The sequence below is a fragment of the Cupressus sempervirens genome, chromosome 10, assembly GCF_028749045.1.
Source record: "Cupressus sempervirens isolate cs-2001-9-10 chromosome 10, ASM2874904v1, whole genome shotgun sequence".
NCBI lineage: Eukaryota > Viridiplantae > Streptophyta > Pinopsida > Cupressales > Cupressaceae > Cupressus > Cupressus sempervirens.
In genome coordinates this window covers 745,448,922-745,467,882 of record NC_143127.1, presented here as the reverse complement: position 1 = coordinate 745,467,882, position 18,961 = coordinate 745,448,922, and the positions used below count along the sequence as shown (strand labels likewise).

At 34.1% G+C, this 18,961-nt stretch overlaps 1 protein-coding gene across 2 annotated transcripts in view; it reads left to right on the top strand.

The window, feature by feature from the left end:
* Positions 1-18,961, top strand: part of SWC2 (DNA binding protein SWC2) — a 123,153-nt gene that overhangs the window by 68,379 nt on the left and 35,813 nt on the right. Inside the window, exons 8-10 of one of the 2 annotated variants that reach the window (XM_089807425.1) lie at positions 1,349-1,468; positions 1,716-1,784; positions 8,501-8,543. In XM_089807425.1, the coding sequence (XP_089663551.1) occupies positions 1,349-1,468; positions 1,716-1,784; positions 8,501-8,543 (232 nt within the window). The remainder of the gene's footprint in view (positions 1-1,348; positions 1,469-1,715; positions 1,785-8,500; positions 8,544-18,961) is intronic. The other variant, XM_089807426.1, reaches the window with a different exon arrangement.

The window sequence follows — 18,961 nt, the reverse complement described above, 5'->3', positions numbered from 1 at the left end:
AGATGTATGATGAATTTACCATTGCAGAGATAAAATGCAGAACTCTAATAAATATCCACTTTAACAATCTCCCTCAAACTTCTCATGTACCTCACCTTAAATCTGAAATTATTTTCATATTACTCTCTCTCTCTCTCTCTCTCTATCTCTCTAACTGGTGTGTGTAGTTCATGTTGCAGTTTTGCCATGGTCAGGTATTTGAATCTGGTATCTTATACTGAAATATCATTTCATAAATAGCATTTCAAGTTTTATATTTATAGTATACAGCAACCTCCCCTCCCCCGCCACCATCGTAAAATTGGGGTCCTTTGTCTGCCCGTCCCGGCATAAAAGAAAAACTCTCTATTCCACAATTGATAGGCTAAATTCTCAATTTTATTTGCTCTTTTCATCTGTGTGCTATTGAAATTTGAAATAGTTTAAAGTACTTTTCATCTACATTTTTGAGTTTTTTAAATCTGCTGTTTTCCCATTTAAATCCCTATTTTTTGAAAATAAAATCTTATGCTTCTGGTTTGATTATTTTCACTCAAATCACTCAAATGCTTTTTGCTGCTATTCCATGAACAATCAATTGCTCTAAGGAAATAAGGTCCCTCCTTACATGTGACCATGGTATTAATGAGTATATAGCATTTAATGTCCATCCAGCTGTCCATGATGATGCTGCATGTATGGGAGGGCCTGTATTTCCTCCTTCATTATGTTTATCTCGAATGATTTCTTATCAAAGATAGTAGTATATCTGATATTGTCTTGGGCTTCTGTATCAAGGTTTAATGTAATAGAAGAGGTGGAGGCTCTTTAAGGAACTATCTAGGATTAGTTAGGCCCATTTTCGAGTGTTAGGTACTTTAGAAGCCATCTTGATATAATATTTAGATAATAAGCCATTATTTATGATCTCAGCAAACATCTTAACAGATATAGAGAATCAACACAACAGAGAACAAAATCTAATTATAAGTACAATCTTCTTTTTACATGCAAGATTCTAGTAGACAGATCTCAAGGCTTGCAACCAAGGTCCAGAGCAAAATAAAATTTCATGACTTAGTACAAATGTTTAATTGACTGCTGAACAATTATTTGATTTGTGAACTGCCTATACATAGATGAATACAGTATTTAGCAAATCTCATGAAATATGTTCAAGTAAGATATATATTGTTGGTCAACGACTCTTTGGCAGTGCTAGTGTGCCGTCTATCGTGTATTTTGTAATTTCTTTTCATTAAACAAAAAGGATGTGGTTTTTAATGAATAGAATTATGAGCATCATATTTTTTAAAAGAACTATCTTCTGTTTCCTTGGAGCACTGAAAGGAAGTTAATACTTTTCCAGAAATCATGAACATACGACATTTGGAAAAAATGCTAGCGCGGGAGGAAGAGGTTAAGAAAAAGGCCAATACTAACAAATCTGTATATTCAGGTCCACTAATACGCTTCTATTCAAAGGATGGTAAATATCTTCTAAAGATGAACCAGCAGTTTATTGCATGCTTAGTACAATAATTCTAGTTTTGAAGTCAAGGATTGTTAGTCCGATGTGCTACCATACATAGTATTTTTTCCGTATATATCTATTTAAAAAAAAAACATTATAGAAAATAAATCTCCACATAGGTTTACATGCATTGATTCAGGTTTTCTTTTTATTTATTGCACTTAATTATAAGTTGGTGGTTTACTTTAACTGCTGACTTCAGGGAAGAACACTTTGGAGTTTACTAATGTGTCAACATTTCCATCAGCTGTCTTTTCAAAATCTGCTCCCTGTAAGTTGATCTTCCACATATGAATTCTTCTTACATGGGTCAAATAATATTGCTGTTTGTCTTATAATATTATATATCAATAAGAGTAGGATGCAAATGCACACAACACACCTTTAATTATAATATTTATGATTAGAGATCCGTTGTGCAGTTAGTGCATACATCTAATAGTATCTTGAGTTTAATTCTTATAAAGGATTTTTTGTGTTGAAGATAAAATGGCACTATAATCACAAAAAAACTGCTAGGTATCTAAAACCATCAAACAAATGAGGATAATCATGACCAAGTGAATTACCAGTAAGAATTTTGCAGATGTCCGTTGTGAGGTTTATTTCCTAGCATCACCTTGCAGTTTTGTCTGCCCTCAGATGTTAGTTCTATATTGGCTACATGTTTAATATTTATATGTTGCATTCTGTGTTTGTCATTTCAATTTGTAATTTGGGTTCCTCTCACATGACTGTGGTCTTCCATAAATGGTGACCAGGAATGAATATCATTGTCTGTTTATCAATGGATGATTTTGCCAAGGCTTGGCCTTTGTAAATTACATACAGCCATTTTTGCCTTGTTAAAATGATCAATAAGCATAATTTTTCTGCATGTCATGTCAACATGGATTTGTTAAATTGCACACAAACTATTTTAGGTTTACAGGGTCTGCGATTTAAATATAAAATCTGTTTTTCTGCATTTGATGTTAACATGGATGTGATAAATTGTACACACCCTTGTAAGTTATTTTAGGTTTACAGGGTCTGCGATTTATATAGAAATTCTGTTTTTGTATGCTTCAGCATCTATTTTATTAATAAAGAATTTGGGAAGAATTGACAGAATATGGCTTTGCTGCTAAAGTAAAAATTGAAGGGTTACATGAAATAGGATGATCCTGGCATAGTTCACAATTCATTCTATTCTCTTCTACTTGGATAGTTGGGTTTGTCTTTTCTCTTCTGTGACTGATTTCTTTTTGCCTAGGAAGGACTCTTAGTCTCTCTCTTGTCCTCTCTCTTCTTCTGTTCTTGTTTTGGTGTTCCTGCTGTTGTCAGCTGTCTGGTTGTAAACTCTCATTCCCCTAGACCCTTTGTGGTCTTTTGTTGGACATTAATAATTTTATCTAATCTTATCTTATTTGTCTGGTTATCGGTGCTGCTTTTTCCGTCTTGTTTGCTTCCCTTTGGCGTTCTGGCTCCATGGTTCGTCCATGCCTTCTTTCATTCGTGGCTCCTTCCTTTGTGCTTGGCATCTTTCTGTGCTCAGCTACAAGACATCTTCCTGCATTCTTTGTAACGGAATCAATGGAGGTTCGCACCCCTCCCCTCCCCTGAAAACATCACTGCACACATATCAGAGGATTTTTTTTTGATAGGTTCCACACTCATGGAAATGCTTGACCACTTTGAGAGGTTAGAATTAGACTACCTTTCACTCAAGCGATCCTTGCTTGAAATGTTTTATAAATCATCTTCAGTAATGGCAGACAATGACGAACTCAGGAAGTTGCTGAACACAAATATGGCAAAGGTTACTGTGAAAGACAGAGACGTCAGCAAGCCGAAAGCCAAGTAGTTTGATCTGGACAACAAGCATGAAGTTTTCAGAACTGAAACAGAATAAACAGATCAAAATTTGGGCCTCGGTCTGTGAGAACCCTACTCTTGCAGGCATTGCGAAATTAGTTTTGTCCAAAGTCATGGAAGAATACATTACAAGAGCTTGCAAACGCAACCTCAAAGTATGGGGTCTCCTTTCCCCTTGATCTGTTGACAACTAGATACTCTTTTTTTTGCGAGCAGCTTGACATCAGTGACATCACCCTTGATAGAGCCTGGGTTGGGCATGGTTCTACGCTTTTCCTCTATTTTCTTTCTGCTTCTGACAAGCCACGTACTCTCAAGGCTTAGTGAAAGCTTTTCACGTTATCCACACAAATTTTTCTAGACAATCTCACCATATTGCAGGTTACAGAGCTGAAAGAGCCCAGAGAACTTGTTTCTGCAGAGAGACAAGATGGAAAATAGGCTGTTATTAGGAACCTGACAGTAGTTATAGGGGATTCCTTTCCCTTGGGGTGGGAACCCAAGAATACCATTGCAGCCACAAAATGATGCCTATGGGACTGACCTATTTTGGGCAATAAAAATGATATAGGTACAACTCTACAGGTCAAATGTTGGAATGGTAATGAGACTCTTTGGTCATCTTCCGGCTTGTTATAGGATGCTCTTGGTTATTCCAACATCCATTCCTCACAGAAATTCATGAAAGCTTTGCTTGTCCTCTATCAGGTACTTTGTGATTTCATTGGTTGTAGGCATGACAATAGGTGCTCTAGTGTGGTCTATGGACCCAAGAATGTTGCATGCCTTGTCAGTAATTGTTTTTAGGGACAAACTTATATTGTCTTGTTAGATGAGTTTGGTAGGTTTCTTGTTGGTCCAGATTGGTCATGTTATCCCTTGCCTAGAAGACATATTTATCACGGTTTGCTACTTCCCTTTTGCTTCTTCTCCATATGCACTAAATAACGAATCCTGATGATGACCTTTACACTGACCTTGATGATAGCATCTCGTCGTTTTGTTGTTGGAGACGTTCTCATTCTTGGTGATTTTAATGCACAGACTCAAGTAGTTCAACCCCCCCTTAATGATCGAGTGACAAACACTATGCATTGAGTACACAAATCTTGTTATTTTGGGCCTCTAAAGATCTTCTAATGAGGTTTGGGACCGTTTACTAAGTACGATTGACACCTTCTTTAGCTTAGTGAGTCCTTTGATCTTGTGGCCCTTAATGGGTTACCTTGCTTCTTTACTTGCATGCCTTGTTTCGGTGTGGTGAGTGTCATGGATTACGCTCGCTATATTCTTTCCTTTATTTTGTCCATTAGCCACCTCCCTATCACTCCCATCCCTTTGGTTGATCATGCTCTCCTTAGTCTCTCAATTCATATGTTTCCCCTCACCCCACCTCCAGTGTGCGTAGACAACTCTCCCCTTGTATAGATGTTGTACCCATTATTCTCGATAGCTCCTTCCCATCAACTCACTCTTTTTCACTCTTGAGTGTGCCACCACCACTTTGAGCGTTTTTCCACTAACAATTGGGAAGCCGCTCTTTTGTCCTTTGCTCACTTCTCTACCCATCGTTTCCCTCATGCTAGGCATAAGAATACATGTCCTATGAACAAATGGTACAATGTGGATTATAAAACCCACCATTGTGCTTGGTGGAATGCCTTTACTCATCCCCAACCTCATATACAAGGCTTAAAATCTCTAATTGCCATCTCCTTTGTTGCAAAAAATGTCTTTTCATTTCCCAACACAAAAGAGCCTTTCAAGTCTCTCTCATTCATCCCCTCAAATCCTTTTGGCACACCCTTTTCTCTCACTGCTCCCCCTTCTTATCGATCTAAACCAAAGTAACGAGAATTAGAATCGGATCGGAATCGGAAAGGCCAAATTGAATCACGAATGACCAATCGAATCGTCCACGAATCGGCAAATTAAAAAAAACCCTTGAGATTTAGAGATTTTAACAATTTAAAACTTATTTCATACACCCTTTATTGAATATAACTTAAACACACTATACCATCATCACATAGAAGTTAACATATATAAACATCCAGAACATAAATGACAAATCCATTACATACGTAACAATGTTACACATAAAATGTAAATTGTAGGCTGTAGCTGAAGTAAATAGAAATCATAGGATCATAATGATTCAAATCATAGAATGTATGTAAGATGAAGATCCATGAAACGTATGTATGTAAGAATCTAAGATGAAAATCCTCTCTTCTACTCATGCTAAACAATTAGAATGCCCTTTAGGGTTAAAACAAAGAGGAAAGGCAAGAAAAAACATTAAAAAAAAGTGTTTTTATTAAAAAAAACTCTTCACTTTTGGCTGCCCACGCTGCCGATTAATTAGGCCGATTCATGCGATTTTTTGCTTGAATCGATTCATGACAAAAAATTGGTGATTTGATTCACCGGCTCCAAAAGAATTGCCATGAATCGAATTGCCAAACCGGCGATCTTAGGGTGATTCTCAGAACTGTGGAGATTCTAAACCATAGCTCACTGTGACATACCCAACCATCCCCTCCTCCATGTCATCTCCCTCATTGTAATCTTTTCATCCAGATGAACATTATGGAAGCTGCTTGAATCTTGAACAATAGTAGAGCGATTGATGAGGAGGGGTTTTTAGTTGAGTTCTTCAAGCATGGTAGTGTTGTCCTTAACTCTTATTTATCTACTATATTAATTCATGTGGTTAACATAGGGTTTTCTCCTTAGTCACACCATATCATCCACTTGATCCATAAAGTGCGCCTGGCATTAGATCCCAATAGTTACAGGATTATTATGGTTGGCCACACTTTCTCCAAACCATATGTCATAATTCTTTATGCTACTCTTTCCAAAGAATTAGAGCAAAGTGGTACATGTTTCTGAGGATAAGTATGTCTCAAGCTAGCTTACCAAACTATGGATCATATTTTGACTTAGACCTTTTATTGAGGAGACCAGCCATAGTTCTTCACGGTCTACTAATGCTTTGTGGACTTCTGCAAAGCTTTTGGCTCTGTGCCTAGGACTGCTCTTATTTAGAGACTTTGCGAAATAGGTATTTTTGAGATCCTTTTAACGATTATTATGAGACTTTTATGAGAGTGTCTTGAGCCCTCTTAAGATCCCTTACAGATTCTCTAACTTTATCTAGAGCACCCTTAATGTTAAGTAGGGCTGTCCCCTTTCTACCACCTTATGTTGTATTTACATAATGAATTGGAGGGATTTCTTGTGGAACACTCCAATTTTGATGGATTGTTACCATCTCTACTAGATTGTAATTTCTATTTTGCACTTTGTTGACGACTTTGTTCTCTTGGCTTTTTCTCTTGAGTGTTTTTAAAGACAACTGGGCAACTTTGTGGCTTTCTTTGACCATAGTCACATAATAGTTGATTTGGGGAAAACAAAGTTCACGGTCTTTAATGGCCTAAAATTCTCTCACCTTAGTTTTTCGTCAAAGGTGTTGAGGTTGAGATCTTTTCCTCCTACACTTACTTGGGAATTAATTTCTCTAGTTCTTGTATTCAATTTGAGACCTAATCTCTAGTCAGGGATCAACAAGGGTCATGGTTCTTGGGTTCTTCTTGAGAGATAATGCATCTGGGACGATTTCAAGAACACCACGTTTAAGATGATACTTATGGACACATTGATTAGGCCTATTGTTCTTTATTGCTACGTGGTTTGTGCAAATTAGGTTTAGGCTCTTCTCTAGTGCATTATTAGATGTAAGTAGACTATTCCTCATGATATTATTTTTGTTGAATTTGGGGCACTTGGGACCATTTTCGACGTTTTTCGGCTCTAGCATTACCAATGGGGTTTCTCTTCTCACTATCTAGGAGCTGTGGGGTTTCGGTCCCTTCTTTCTAGTACTTTGTAGATGCTCCTCACTATCTCCTCTCTTCTATAGAGGAGTTGAACAAGTGTGTCAGAATAGATATTGACATATAGTTTATACACGCCACTTTGGCTAATCCCCATGTGGCTTTCTGCCCAAAGACGGTGTTCGATGCTGAGCACTTTTTGGGGCTGAGAGATGGACACATTATTCGTACCCCTTATCCTACCATTGGGTGCACTCGGTGGATCCCCCTTGGTTCCTTGGGGACAGGTTATTATTGTCTCAGTATTGAGATAGACCATTAGTTAGACACAGGGAGCATGATTTGCTAGTTATATAGTATGAGATAGATTGAGGTTGAGGAGCATTTCATTTACGTTGTCCTATATACTATGAGATCACAGTTAGATTCTACCTCCTCTTCAATGGAGCTTAGTCCCTCTCCACATTTTTTAGATACGTAGACAAGAGGGGCCTTGCCCTTTATATTTAGGAGTCTACTAGTCTTTGGGACCTTTCATTATTTCTTTAGCACCACGACACTACTCTGTCTCGTCAGCATATCTCATCCCTCCCCAGGATTCACTTACCTTGTAGAACCAAGTGCCAACTTGGTTCCCCCTCTAGCCATTTTCAGCCTGTGGTCTCCAAGAAGTGCTCTCTTCAGTAGTGGTTCTCCTTGCGTTCCAAAAAGTGTCAGTGGTGGTTCAAACCTCTTCTGGTCACCCTTTCTGTTTTGAGGTTCTTCTCAATGGAGCAGATTTTGTAGCGCTAAGGTTTGGGTTTTCCTTGGCTGGTTCTCCCCCCCCCCCCCGGGTCCTTTTTGTGGTGCCCCTTTCTGGCTTTTGGCAGTCCCTTTGACCCACGTTGTGGTCTTCCACTGGACATTAATAAATTTATCTTGTCCTATGTATGTTATGTATAATTGTCTAAGTTATGTTTGCTGGAGATAAGCTGAGTACAGTAAAATTTTATAAATAATTTATTCTTATAGAGTAAAAGCAATGCACCATTATAAATTTCTAGGAATGCCATATTGACAATCTAGAAGTGTTGTAAATTGTCAAAGCACAGTTTGTATTGAATAAGTGTCTGTAAATCGTGTATATTTTCTGCTAGTGTTGGTCCTTTGAGAATTTTAATCCATCAATCTTTTTATCTGATTAAAAGAAGTTGTTGCAATGCGATATTCTATGCTTTGGTTGTACTTTTAGTATCATATTGAACAAATGCAATGTTTTAATAGAAAATTCTTGTTTTTAATACAGATCCAGAACAGCCAGTATGTGTTATTACAGGCCAGCCTGCCAAGTATGTAAGTGATATTTAAATTTGTGTTTCTTGGAGAAAAACAAATAATAGCTAATGTACAATGTGGTGAAGATGTCAGATGAACTTCTTATCCATATTTGAACATGCGATCTTACTATTAATGTTAGCATTAAGAGACAATAATTATTAAAGTAATATTGTAATATTTAGTATAATGTTCATTTAAGCAGCTTCCTTTCAAGTCAGTCAATCGGTTTTTAGTGTCTTTCTGTTATTTAATAAATTTAGTTAGCTTAGAAGCATTCTATTTTGTCTTTAGTTCTCGATCATTTCTGTTACAAAAAGATCTTGTAATTTCTTATTGAAGAAGTATTCCTCACCTTTGTTTAATATTGAATATCAATCAATAATCATTTCATGGTATCAAAGCCTATAGGTTAATATTTTGACAGTTTTTTTGAAAATTTGTAGTACAATACCTAAAATTATTTTTTAGAAGTTTTTTAACAATTTTTTATGGAAAATTGCGAGCTATTGTACAAGATTTTTTTTTACTGATTTGTTTTATTAATAATAAAATCAAAATTCTACGAACATAATTTTTCAGAACAAAGGGTTTCTTCAATAAAGTTTTTTAAATTTAAATTTGAATTTTATTTATTTTTGCGATTGAAGTTTGCTCTCATATACTTGGCTAGGGTTTTGCATGATTTTCCTTAAATTGATGATTTTTTTCTCGGTTTTCCACAATTTTAAGAAAATCATGGGTTTTTTATTATTTTTTCTAAAATCTTGGCTTTCTTTTTTTAAGGTAATTTTTTAAAACAAAATTTGTGGGTTTTCTGAACCGTCAAAGTTTTGGATGACTTTTTCGTCAAAATCGTAAGTCTTTTTCTGGGCTTTTAGTGTTTTTTGGCAAACTGAAGGTTTTTGCCGATTTTGACATGAAATTGTGTTGCATTTAAGGTTTGATGATTTTTCCACAAAATTGTGTTGCTGTTTTTCATCAACTTCTTTGACAATATTTTGGCAAATTTCTGGTTTCAAAGGTTTTTGCTGATTTTTTTATAAACAAAAAAATTGAAGTGTTTATTTAAATCTCCAATGTTCGGTCTGTAGGCACTCAACTTGTTTTTGTTTTTGGTCATATGAGGAAGCTTGTAGAAAGTTTTTGGTTGATCATAAGTCCAACTAGGGAAGGTATTGACAACAGGTTCATGTCGTATAGTGTTCTAAGGAGACACTTGTGGTCAAATGACTAGCAGATTATGTCAATTTTTTTGCAGGGTAGTGTCGATGTGAGTTTCGTGACCTCTCCAACATTCAAGATAAAACACTTAGTATTCTAAGATGAAACACCAAATATTTAATCCTCACTTGAACAAAGACACCACACATGCCAAGATTGCAAAGAAAGATCATAGAGGCGGATCCAAGGTTCCTATTCTTGTTGGACACAACTCAATTTCTAATGTGGTTTGCTGGTAACCATGTGGGGACTTACGCTATTCATTCAATGTACTATTTATCAACTTTGCAAATGCAAATGATTTGGCAATTGTAACGCCCCACTAGGGAACCCGAGAACAAGCCATCTAACTAAAAGTGCAAGTAAATTTTTTTACCAATGAGGTATGCATCATTTCTAAAACAAAAAAAATACACTTGTTTACAAAACTCAAATGTGATACTACTAGCCAACCTAAGTCCACACAGGTTCCCTAACGTCGCTGCTAAAGCAACATCATTAAAGATATTTACATTTGTAAATATATACATTGAATTGTGATATTTATCAGTCTACGATCATTTTAATGTTTATATCTTAGTTAAACATAAGTTAATCAACTATCATTATTTGAATTATCAACTCAAGCTATTACTTCAAAAACTAATCATCGAATTCATAACCTCTACTAGTCTATGCTTAATATTAGTTCTTTTTAGACACCAAGGTAGTGATAGATGTTCTAAGGTATGCATTGTCTTATCATTCTGCATTCATTATAAATGCATTAAGTAAACATAAACCATTCACTAATCAATATAATCAAGTAAGTGTCTCCATTCATCATATCATAATTTCCTTTGAACATTAAATTAAAAGATAATGTCTTCTATCCTTTCTATAATTCAATTAGATATATCGCAACATAACTATTCCTAGATTCATTTTCCTTTTAAGTTTTATCCATCAACATAAGAGATACTTAAACAACTACCATTATTGAAAAAAATTCTTTTAAATGTTCTAAAACGATACAATATGTTCTCTTCTCCCTTAACCTTTTTACAGTGCATTCAAACTAAATTACATCATTATGTCATATACTTACAACTCCTTTAGGAGATTAAATTTACATGAATACATACACATTAGTACATCTCAACTTAAAATAATATACTTGAATATAAAGTCTTCAAAGACCAATCTAGAAGGGAACATTAGTAAGGATCATCCATGAGACCACGAATAGTACATTGATAAAATTAACCACCAAACCACGTGGAACCAAAAAGGTCCACACCCTCGAGCTAGGAGATAAAAACTAAGGTGGTAGTACCCTTCCTAAAATAAAGCACATCAAGGTTATTACAAAAACCAATAATGCAAAAAGGACTACCAGAGACAACAACATCGAGTGAAGGATTCTATGATACTGATTAGGTGAGTGTCATGGCATACTTGTCAAATGTTGGGATCAACCTCTTGAACAATTGTCACCCTACCATACCTAGGCCTTCTATAGAATGACGTATGGTCCTAGTACTCCATCTGGCCAAATGTGGTCTCCTCACACTTTCTTTAATGTTGGGATCAACCTCCTGAAGTAATGACATCTTGCCTCTCTTAGGCCTTCTATAGGATGGCATATAGTCCCAATTTTCTCACAGAACAAGTGTGGCTCACATATCTCTTATCTTGATTAATGTGTTAACCAAACCCCCCAATATCTAGTTTGTTTTATTATTGTTTTCATTTGATTACAAACTCACATGTAGAAGCCAGCCCACTTAGGGCTTTAGTCTCCTATTTCATAGGATCCTCTAGTGACCACTTCTAGGTCCTAGCACCTTTGGTGAGCCACCCTTAAGAATACATCATTCAAGCATAGGAAAACACAATAATGACTAAACATTCCATAATTACATCAAAACATCAGTTGATTGGGTTTAGGAAACCTCTAGTTGTCCCTAGTTCACTAGACAACCCTAAACCCTAGTCTAGCCTTCAAAACTCATGAGAAGAAATCAAAATCCTTCATTCATGATATCAAAACAATATTCAATACAATTAAGGTCCAAATGAATAAAACATAAGATCCTAAAAGCCTCTGGTAACCTACAACCCTCTTAACACTTACCAATAATGGTTAAGTGCCAAGAAAAGTCATCAATGAACAATAACCCATATCTTTCACAAAACACACTATTAATCCAATCAATTTAGTGATAATGAACAAAACACCTATGTATACTTTCCCTTAAATTTATATGAAAATTCAATGGCGAATATGAAAGTTATGGCTTATATTCTATGACAGAAAACCCTAGTTAGGATTTAGACTTGTGTTCACTAAAATTGTTTTAACTCTCACAAAACATATCAAAATTCAATAAAACTAGTGGCATATGAAAGATAAGACATAGGACCATCGTTGTTATCAAATTTAGGTTTGTGCATGACTTTTACAATCTGTACCATTCAAATAAACTCGACTGAAAAATTTGAACCTGAAATGGACAGATTTAGTTTGACAAAATGTACATATTAGGGCATGAATTCATCACTAAAAAGAAAATCTAAGGGACTGATTTGAGATCTTTGACTTTTCCTTACAAAAAATAAACCAAGAACCCTAGACTCAATTTAGGTTGTTCATATAACAAATCTCCAAAAATGGGTTGCTAAAAGGCCTAGGAAAATATATGGCAATTTTTACAAAATAGAACTCAACTTTTAAATAACTCTTAAGAATGGAAATTACAGATATCGTACATCATAATAACATCTACATAGATCCATATTTTATCAAATCAATATTGTAATAAAAAAACTTAATCCATACCTCAAATTGTACAAAAATTCAACCAAAGGAGGGAGACAAATTGAGGAAGACAAATCCAACTTGAGTACAATGATTATTACGAAGTAATTGGAAAATATTTGCTTGTTATTAACAGAGACCAAGTGATCTATATATACAAAAGAATAGAACGATGTTTCCTTAGGAAACGATCATTAAGAATAGAAACTTTCTATTCTAGCAAAGAGAAAACTAACAATTATCTATAGCTAACTAAAGAATATAAACATTCTATTCTAGAAACAAAAAACTAAATAGCAGAAACATTATAATATTTACAAAAGATTAGAATAGATAACCATGAGATACTAAACAGAGAAAATAGAAACTATCTATTATTGTAATACCCCTTACTTTAATGGTTAATTTATCTAGAGCACGAAGCTGTCAAAAAACACAAAAGGCAGATTCTGTCTGCTCAAGGTGCTTCTCACTCTTTGCTGTGGGTTGTGAACCAGATTGCTTAGATAGGGCAACTAAGCGCTTCTGACATTCAACCTTCATGTGCCCATACTTGTGGCAATAGTTGCATTGAATGTTTTTTTTACCTGGAGCCTTCTGAAGTTGGAGTAGAGGACCTCTGTTGAGAACCAGAACCACCTTATCGTTGTTGCGATATTCGAGGATGGTTAGCATCCGCTGTTTCCACGTGCCATAATGGCGACTGTTAAACTTTTGATTTCCCTGGAGATAAATCATTCACATCAAACATATAGTAGCGGAAGCAATAACATGCGATCAACTATAAGCATACATAACAGGTTACACTCCTTAAGGATCCCAAGACGTTGAGTCACATTTAAATTTAATTAATACTAAGTTTAACAACTACCACATCCACATGAAAGAATAATTAAAAATTCCAAAGTCCATAATATACATTTGTTCCGAATGCCTCTTGGGAAATGAAATTCGGAATGCTCAATCACCCACTGTACATGTCATAGTGTATGAAAGGCTAAAAGAATATACATATGTAGAAATAAAGATACATCATCCTCCTTGAATCCATGATACTAAGTACAACAAAATTAATGAAAGCATCCACCATGAAAGATATAAACATCCATCATAAGATATAACCACCCATCAAATCATACAAGATAGAATGAAAGGATATGCAGACAAGGAAGCTCCAACCACGGTGACTACGGACGGATCTCAATGGTAAGAGTGAAAAATCACTACCACCCGACCGCGTGGGATCTAAATGGCCCACTCCCACCGCGCTGAGGAGATAGTCTCAAGTCCCAAATAGGATATCAAACCGCATATCAAAAGTACTCTCTAAGTCCAAGAAATCCTAAAAGCATTCTAACATAAGTCCAAGAAATCCTAAAAGCATTCTAACTCAAATGTTCTAAGATAGATCGATATCTAACTCCCAGAGGCACACAAGACACGTAGGAAACCTACTATGTAAGCGGGCAAGTGTCATCGCACGAATCACGTTGGAGCTACCTTGGTAGTCTCTTAGGACCCCAGGGTCCCTAGTGATCCCTATGTAGCCACTAGTATCCTCTCATACTGACAAGGCATATTACGGAATGCGAGGTCGCAACCAAGCGTTCTCTCTATTTCCATCCTAGTCTGTACTAGCACTCGAGGCATGGGCGAGAACATACATGGCTCTTTTTAGGTTCATTTTACTCTCATCTAGTGTAATGTTTTCACTTATTAAACGACTTACAATGAGTTACCCTAGGAACCACTTAGGGCCCCGACCCCCATTGCAAGCCACTTCCCGACACTACAAGTAGATAACCTACCCTAGGCTCATAAAAGTATAAATCAATAATCATATAAAATCACTTCAGTCCTGCACAAGTGACTAGAAAGCATCAAAAGATAATAACACATCAGTTCTCCATGAGCAATTGGAAAGCATCCCAAGATAAATCACAATAGCCATCGGTTCTCAACGAGCAACCAGAAAGTATCCCAATAATATTGATCAACAACTCAAAATGGTTAAGTCAAACATGTCACAACATGACATCACCAAGATCAAAGCAAACAAACAACTCAGTCCTATTAAAGCGACTGGAAAGCAATCCATTATAACTGATTGAGGACTCAATAATGGTTAAGTCAAACATGTCATATATTTCACCTCAATGTTACACAAGATGACTGGAAAGCAATAACAAACAATAAATACAATCCATCACAGAGCATACTAAACACATTACCATGGTTGGGTTTAAAGATCGAGATCAAACAAAATAGCATCACAATCACACAACCCCCAAGTCTCTAGTAACAACCTATACTGGTCAACATCTAATCAACCCCAAAACCCCCAAAGCGTAGACAATACATAGAAAACATGATAGTCTAATAGTTTGGTTTAAGTTGAAAGCATACTGTTGAGTTAATGTAAGGTTCTTTCAGTTTTCGTTTTCAAAGTACATTACAAGTAAAAGATTGTCAGTTAACCCTTATACGTTACCCATTCATCTCCTTGAATAAGATATAAAGAAAACTACCCTCCCATTATATTTTAAATCAATTTCTCCAAAAATAATTGAAGGATAATTATTAATTAACCATCTATTCAAATTATTACACATAATTCCATTGAATTTAAAGTAAAACAACTTACAGTTTTATTAAAAATCAGGATTATTAATAAATTCCCATTTCCTTTTAAATAACTCCCATTATTAAATACATTAATTAAATTAAATTAGATTATATTAATTAATTATTATATATATCAAAATAATTATATTTTAAATAATTATTAAAATTTAACAATTAATAAAATTTTATATAATAAATATTATTCAAAATTATAATAAATATATTAAAGTTAAATTTTAAATATAATAAAACTAAATTTCAAATTTAAAAAAAAACTTATCTTACCTTTTTGAAGCCAACAACCTTCCCTTTAATAGGTTGGCTGCAGCGGCGTGCCTGTTGTTGTAGGCCTGCGGCCGTTGCCGCAGTTTGTGTCAACAGTCGCAGGCTGCCATAAGGGCAGAGGTGGGGGTGTGGTCAAACCACCCTCCACCAATTACATTATAATTTTTAAAAATATTATTTTATATATATATATTCCAAAAACAAGATCACCCCCCCCCCAAAAAAAAAAAAAAAATCTTTTTATCTTTTTATTTTTTTAATAACATTTATAATTTTAGTCTGACAGGAAAAAATATATTTAACCAATCAAATTTCTAATTTAAAGATTTTCTTTTATTTCAACTCCTCCCCGAATAGACATACTAAAAACTCTTTAATCTACGAAATGGGGTTTTTTAATTGATTTTTTTCTTTGAATCTTATTACACAGATGAGATACAATACAAATATCATAGATTCAGATCAAGAGAGCGATAGATTCATGCAACGAAATTCAGAGAATCGATTTTAACAATCACGAAGAAGACAGGATTATCTAAATAACATAATTCTAACTGGATGAACAAAAGAACCTATTTGGTTCTAATGGTAAAATTACAACCCCCAAAAGATTTGCAAGAGAATTCGCTTCTATCCAAGAATTTCTCTCTAACAATTTTCCCAAAATTTTCTTTCCGAAATTCACTTCCCTCAAAAATGAACCTTCAATTGGTGATAAGGAGTTTTCTCCTCAAATCGGAGCACTAATTGTGCGTTCACCCGAGAGAACTCTTCGCTCACCAAACTTCAAATCTAATTAAACTTTTCTTTATCTTTCTTTTATCTTTTCTCATGCACGTTTATTGAATTATTAAATTACTTTATTTACTTTTTACTTTACTCATTTTTCAATTAATTTATTAAATTTTAAACTCAAGCGCACTTTATGCAATTAAAATATCTTATTAAATTCACATGTTTTATCTTTTAAATTAATTTCTTATATTTTAATCTCATGCACGCATCATGCGAACGTAAACCTTTTTCATAAATTAATATATTTTTACTTTTTACTTTATTTTTGAACTTTTAATTTGATAAACTTAAATAATAATATTATTTAGCATTTAATTAAAAATGAACTCTAAATATATTGTTATTAAATTAAATAAATATTATCACGTTCTAAATTTATTCTTATAACTTTTATCTTCAAATTTAATTCTTTTTATTTAATTAATTTTTCAATTAAAAAAATATCATAATAATTTTCCATTAAATTAAATCATTAATTTAATCTTTTAATTAGATTTAATTAATAGAAAATTCACCAAAGACTCATAAAATAAAATATGAAAACTCATCATAGCAAAACACATACAAAATCAAACTAAAGGGTTATAATCACGAATTAACGTCATTCAACGCACTCAGAAGGTAGTCAATTCAGATACTTGTCCTAATTGAAATTTTCAATTAGGACAAATGGCTTAAAGGTTTAGGATTTGGACTTAAGAATTTATCTCCCCTTTCTTACAATTGAGATAATGCGATAGGGTATGCTCATCCTGGCAATTCAGGGAAGTCGATACTCGGTACTGCAACTTGCATAAAATCCACGCATGTACAAGCACAATATTCTAAGCTAAACAAACAATGGTAGGAAGTGGTGCATTGTGTAGATCCCGACTAGCAGGTGATTACGACTCCTTTCCTTAACTACATCAGAAATGCCATAAATAAAGAAAACAAACACACACACACCATACACATGCAGTATGGGGTAAGTATCCATAAGAAAACACATAGGATAATAAATCATCTAGCTAATCATCATCAATAATTGAAAGCACTATAACAATCATCATGCATACATGAAATATAGAGTACCAAGTAATCCCATCATATAGTTAATTGAATGTAAAACAATATCTAATAATCTCAAAACAATACTACTAGTAATCAAGCATAAAATTGGCCTAAAAGAGTTCGGTAATGATAACAGAAATGCAAACTAGGGGCAGGCACTACATATTGGCTCTGATACAATATTACAAAGTAATTGGAAAATATTTGCTCGCTATTAACAAAGACCAAGAGGTCTATAGATACAAAAGAATGAAACGATGTTTCCTTGGGAAACAATTGTAAAGATTAGGAACTTTCTATTCTAGCTATAAGAGAAAACTAACAATTATCTACAACTAACTAAAGAATAGAAACATAAAACTAAATATGTTTCTAATATTTACAGAAGATTACAATAGATAATTATTAGATACTAAACAGAGATAATAGAAACTATCTATTATTGTAATAATGATCCCTTTTTGTACATTTGACTAATTTTCATAATAATTGCTAATTAGGGTTATTTGTGTCAAGGAATCATTAAATATCTAATTTTGAATTATGATGAATTCAATTTATTTATCTAATTATTTTATGTGAAAATCCCATTACTTCCTCTAATTACTAAGGTAATTCTCAGAGGGTAGATTTATTGTGCAAAGGTTGTGTGAAACAGACTACATGCAACGTCCCTCAAGGCTTAACCCTAGTATTGGAATAATTTGCCATGTGGCCAAAATTACTTCGCCTTTACCTTCCACAAAATCCCTATCTAAAAATACCACAATACGGAGTAAGAAATGAAATTTTCCATGTTTAAACAATATGATTTTAATTAATGATTGCCTATCCTTCCAATATAAAAAATTATTAGAAGTTACTCTTAATAGCTATTAATTTTATATATAAGGTTTATCATTATCTCTAATGAATAATGTAAGTATTTGATATTATAAGGATTTAATTACATTTCTCACATTATATCTATTATTATAAATATTTGTTTGATAAGTCTCCCTACTTATAATGTTACCATGCAAGAATATATACATAATATTGATTTGAATAATATTCGTTTCTTACTTTGATTTTCTTGTGAATGGGATTCCTTTTAAGAGTTTATATACTTTTTACTCCCCATGTCACTTTTTTGATAGGCATTAAATAATCAAAGGCAATAGTTCCATGTATCACTTGGGAGTGGGTTAAAACACTTATTTATCACCCTTTTAAATCTTCCTATATAGTTGGTAGTAATTGGTATTCGATTCTCTCTCTCTTTTTTTGTGAAATCCATGTGTGGGATTATTATGAGATAGTTTATTTATACCTTTGCAATATTATTGGTCTACCTTATCTCTCCGTTATGCTTGATGGCCATAACTCATTTTATTAATAACTTCTTCTCCCTTATATCTCTCACGATATTCCATGTCACCCTTAGTCGCTATTCTTTTCCTTATTCTTGCGTTTGTTTTTATTGGATGATGATGTACTATTTGTAGTACTACATACCCACGTCATTTGACATGGTCCTTCTTAGGCATGCCCCTTTGTGACCATATATTGATTTAGGGTGTTTAATGTATTTAGGGGTATGTTTGGTGATGGATTTGTTTAAGGATTAATTTATTTTTATATAGAAGTCTCATTCATTTGTAAGTAAAT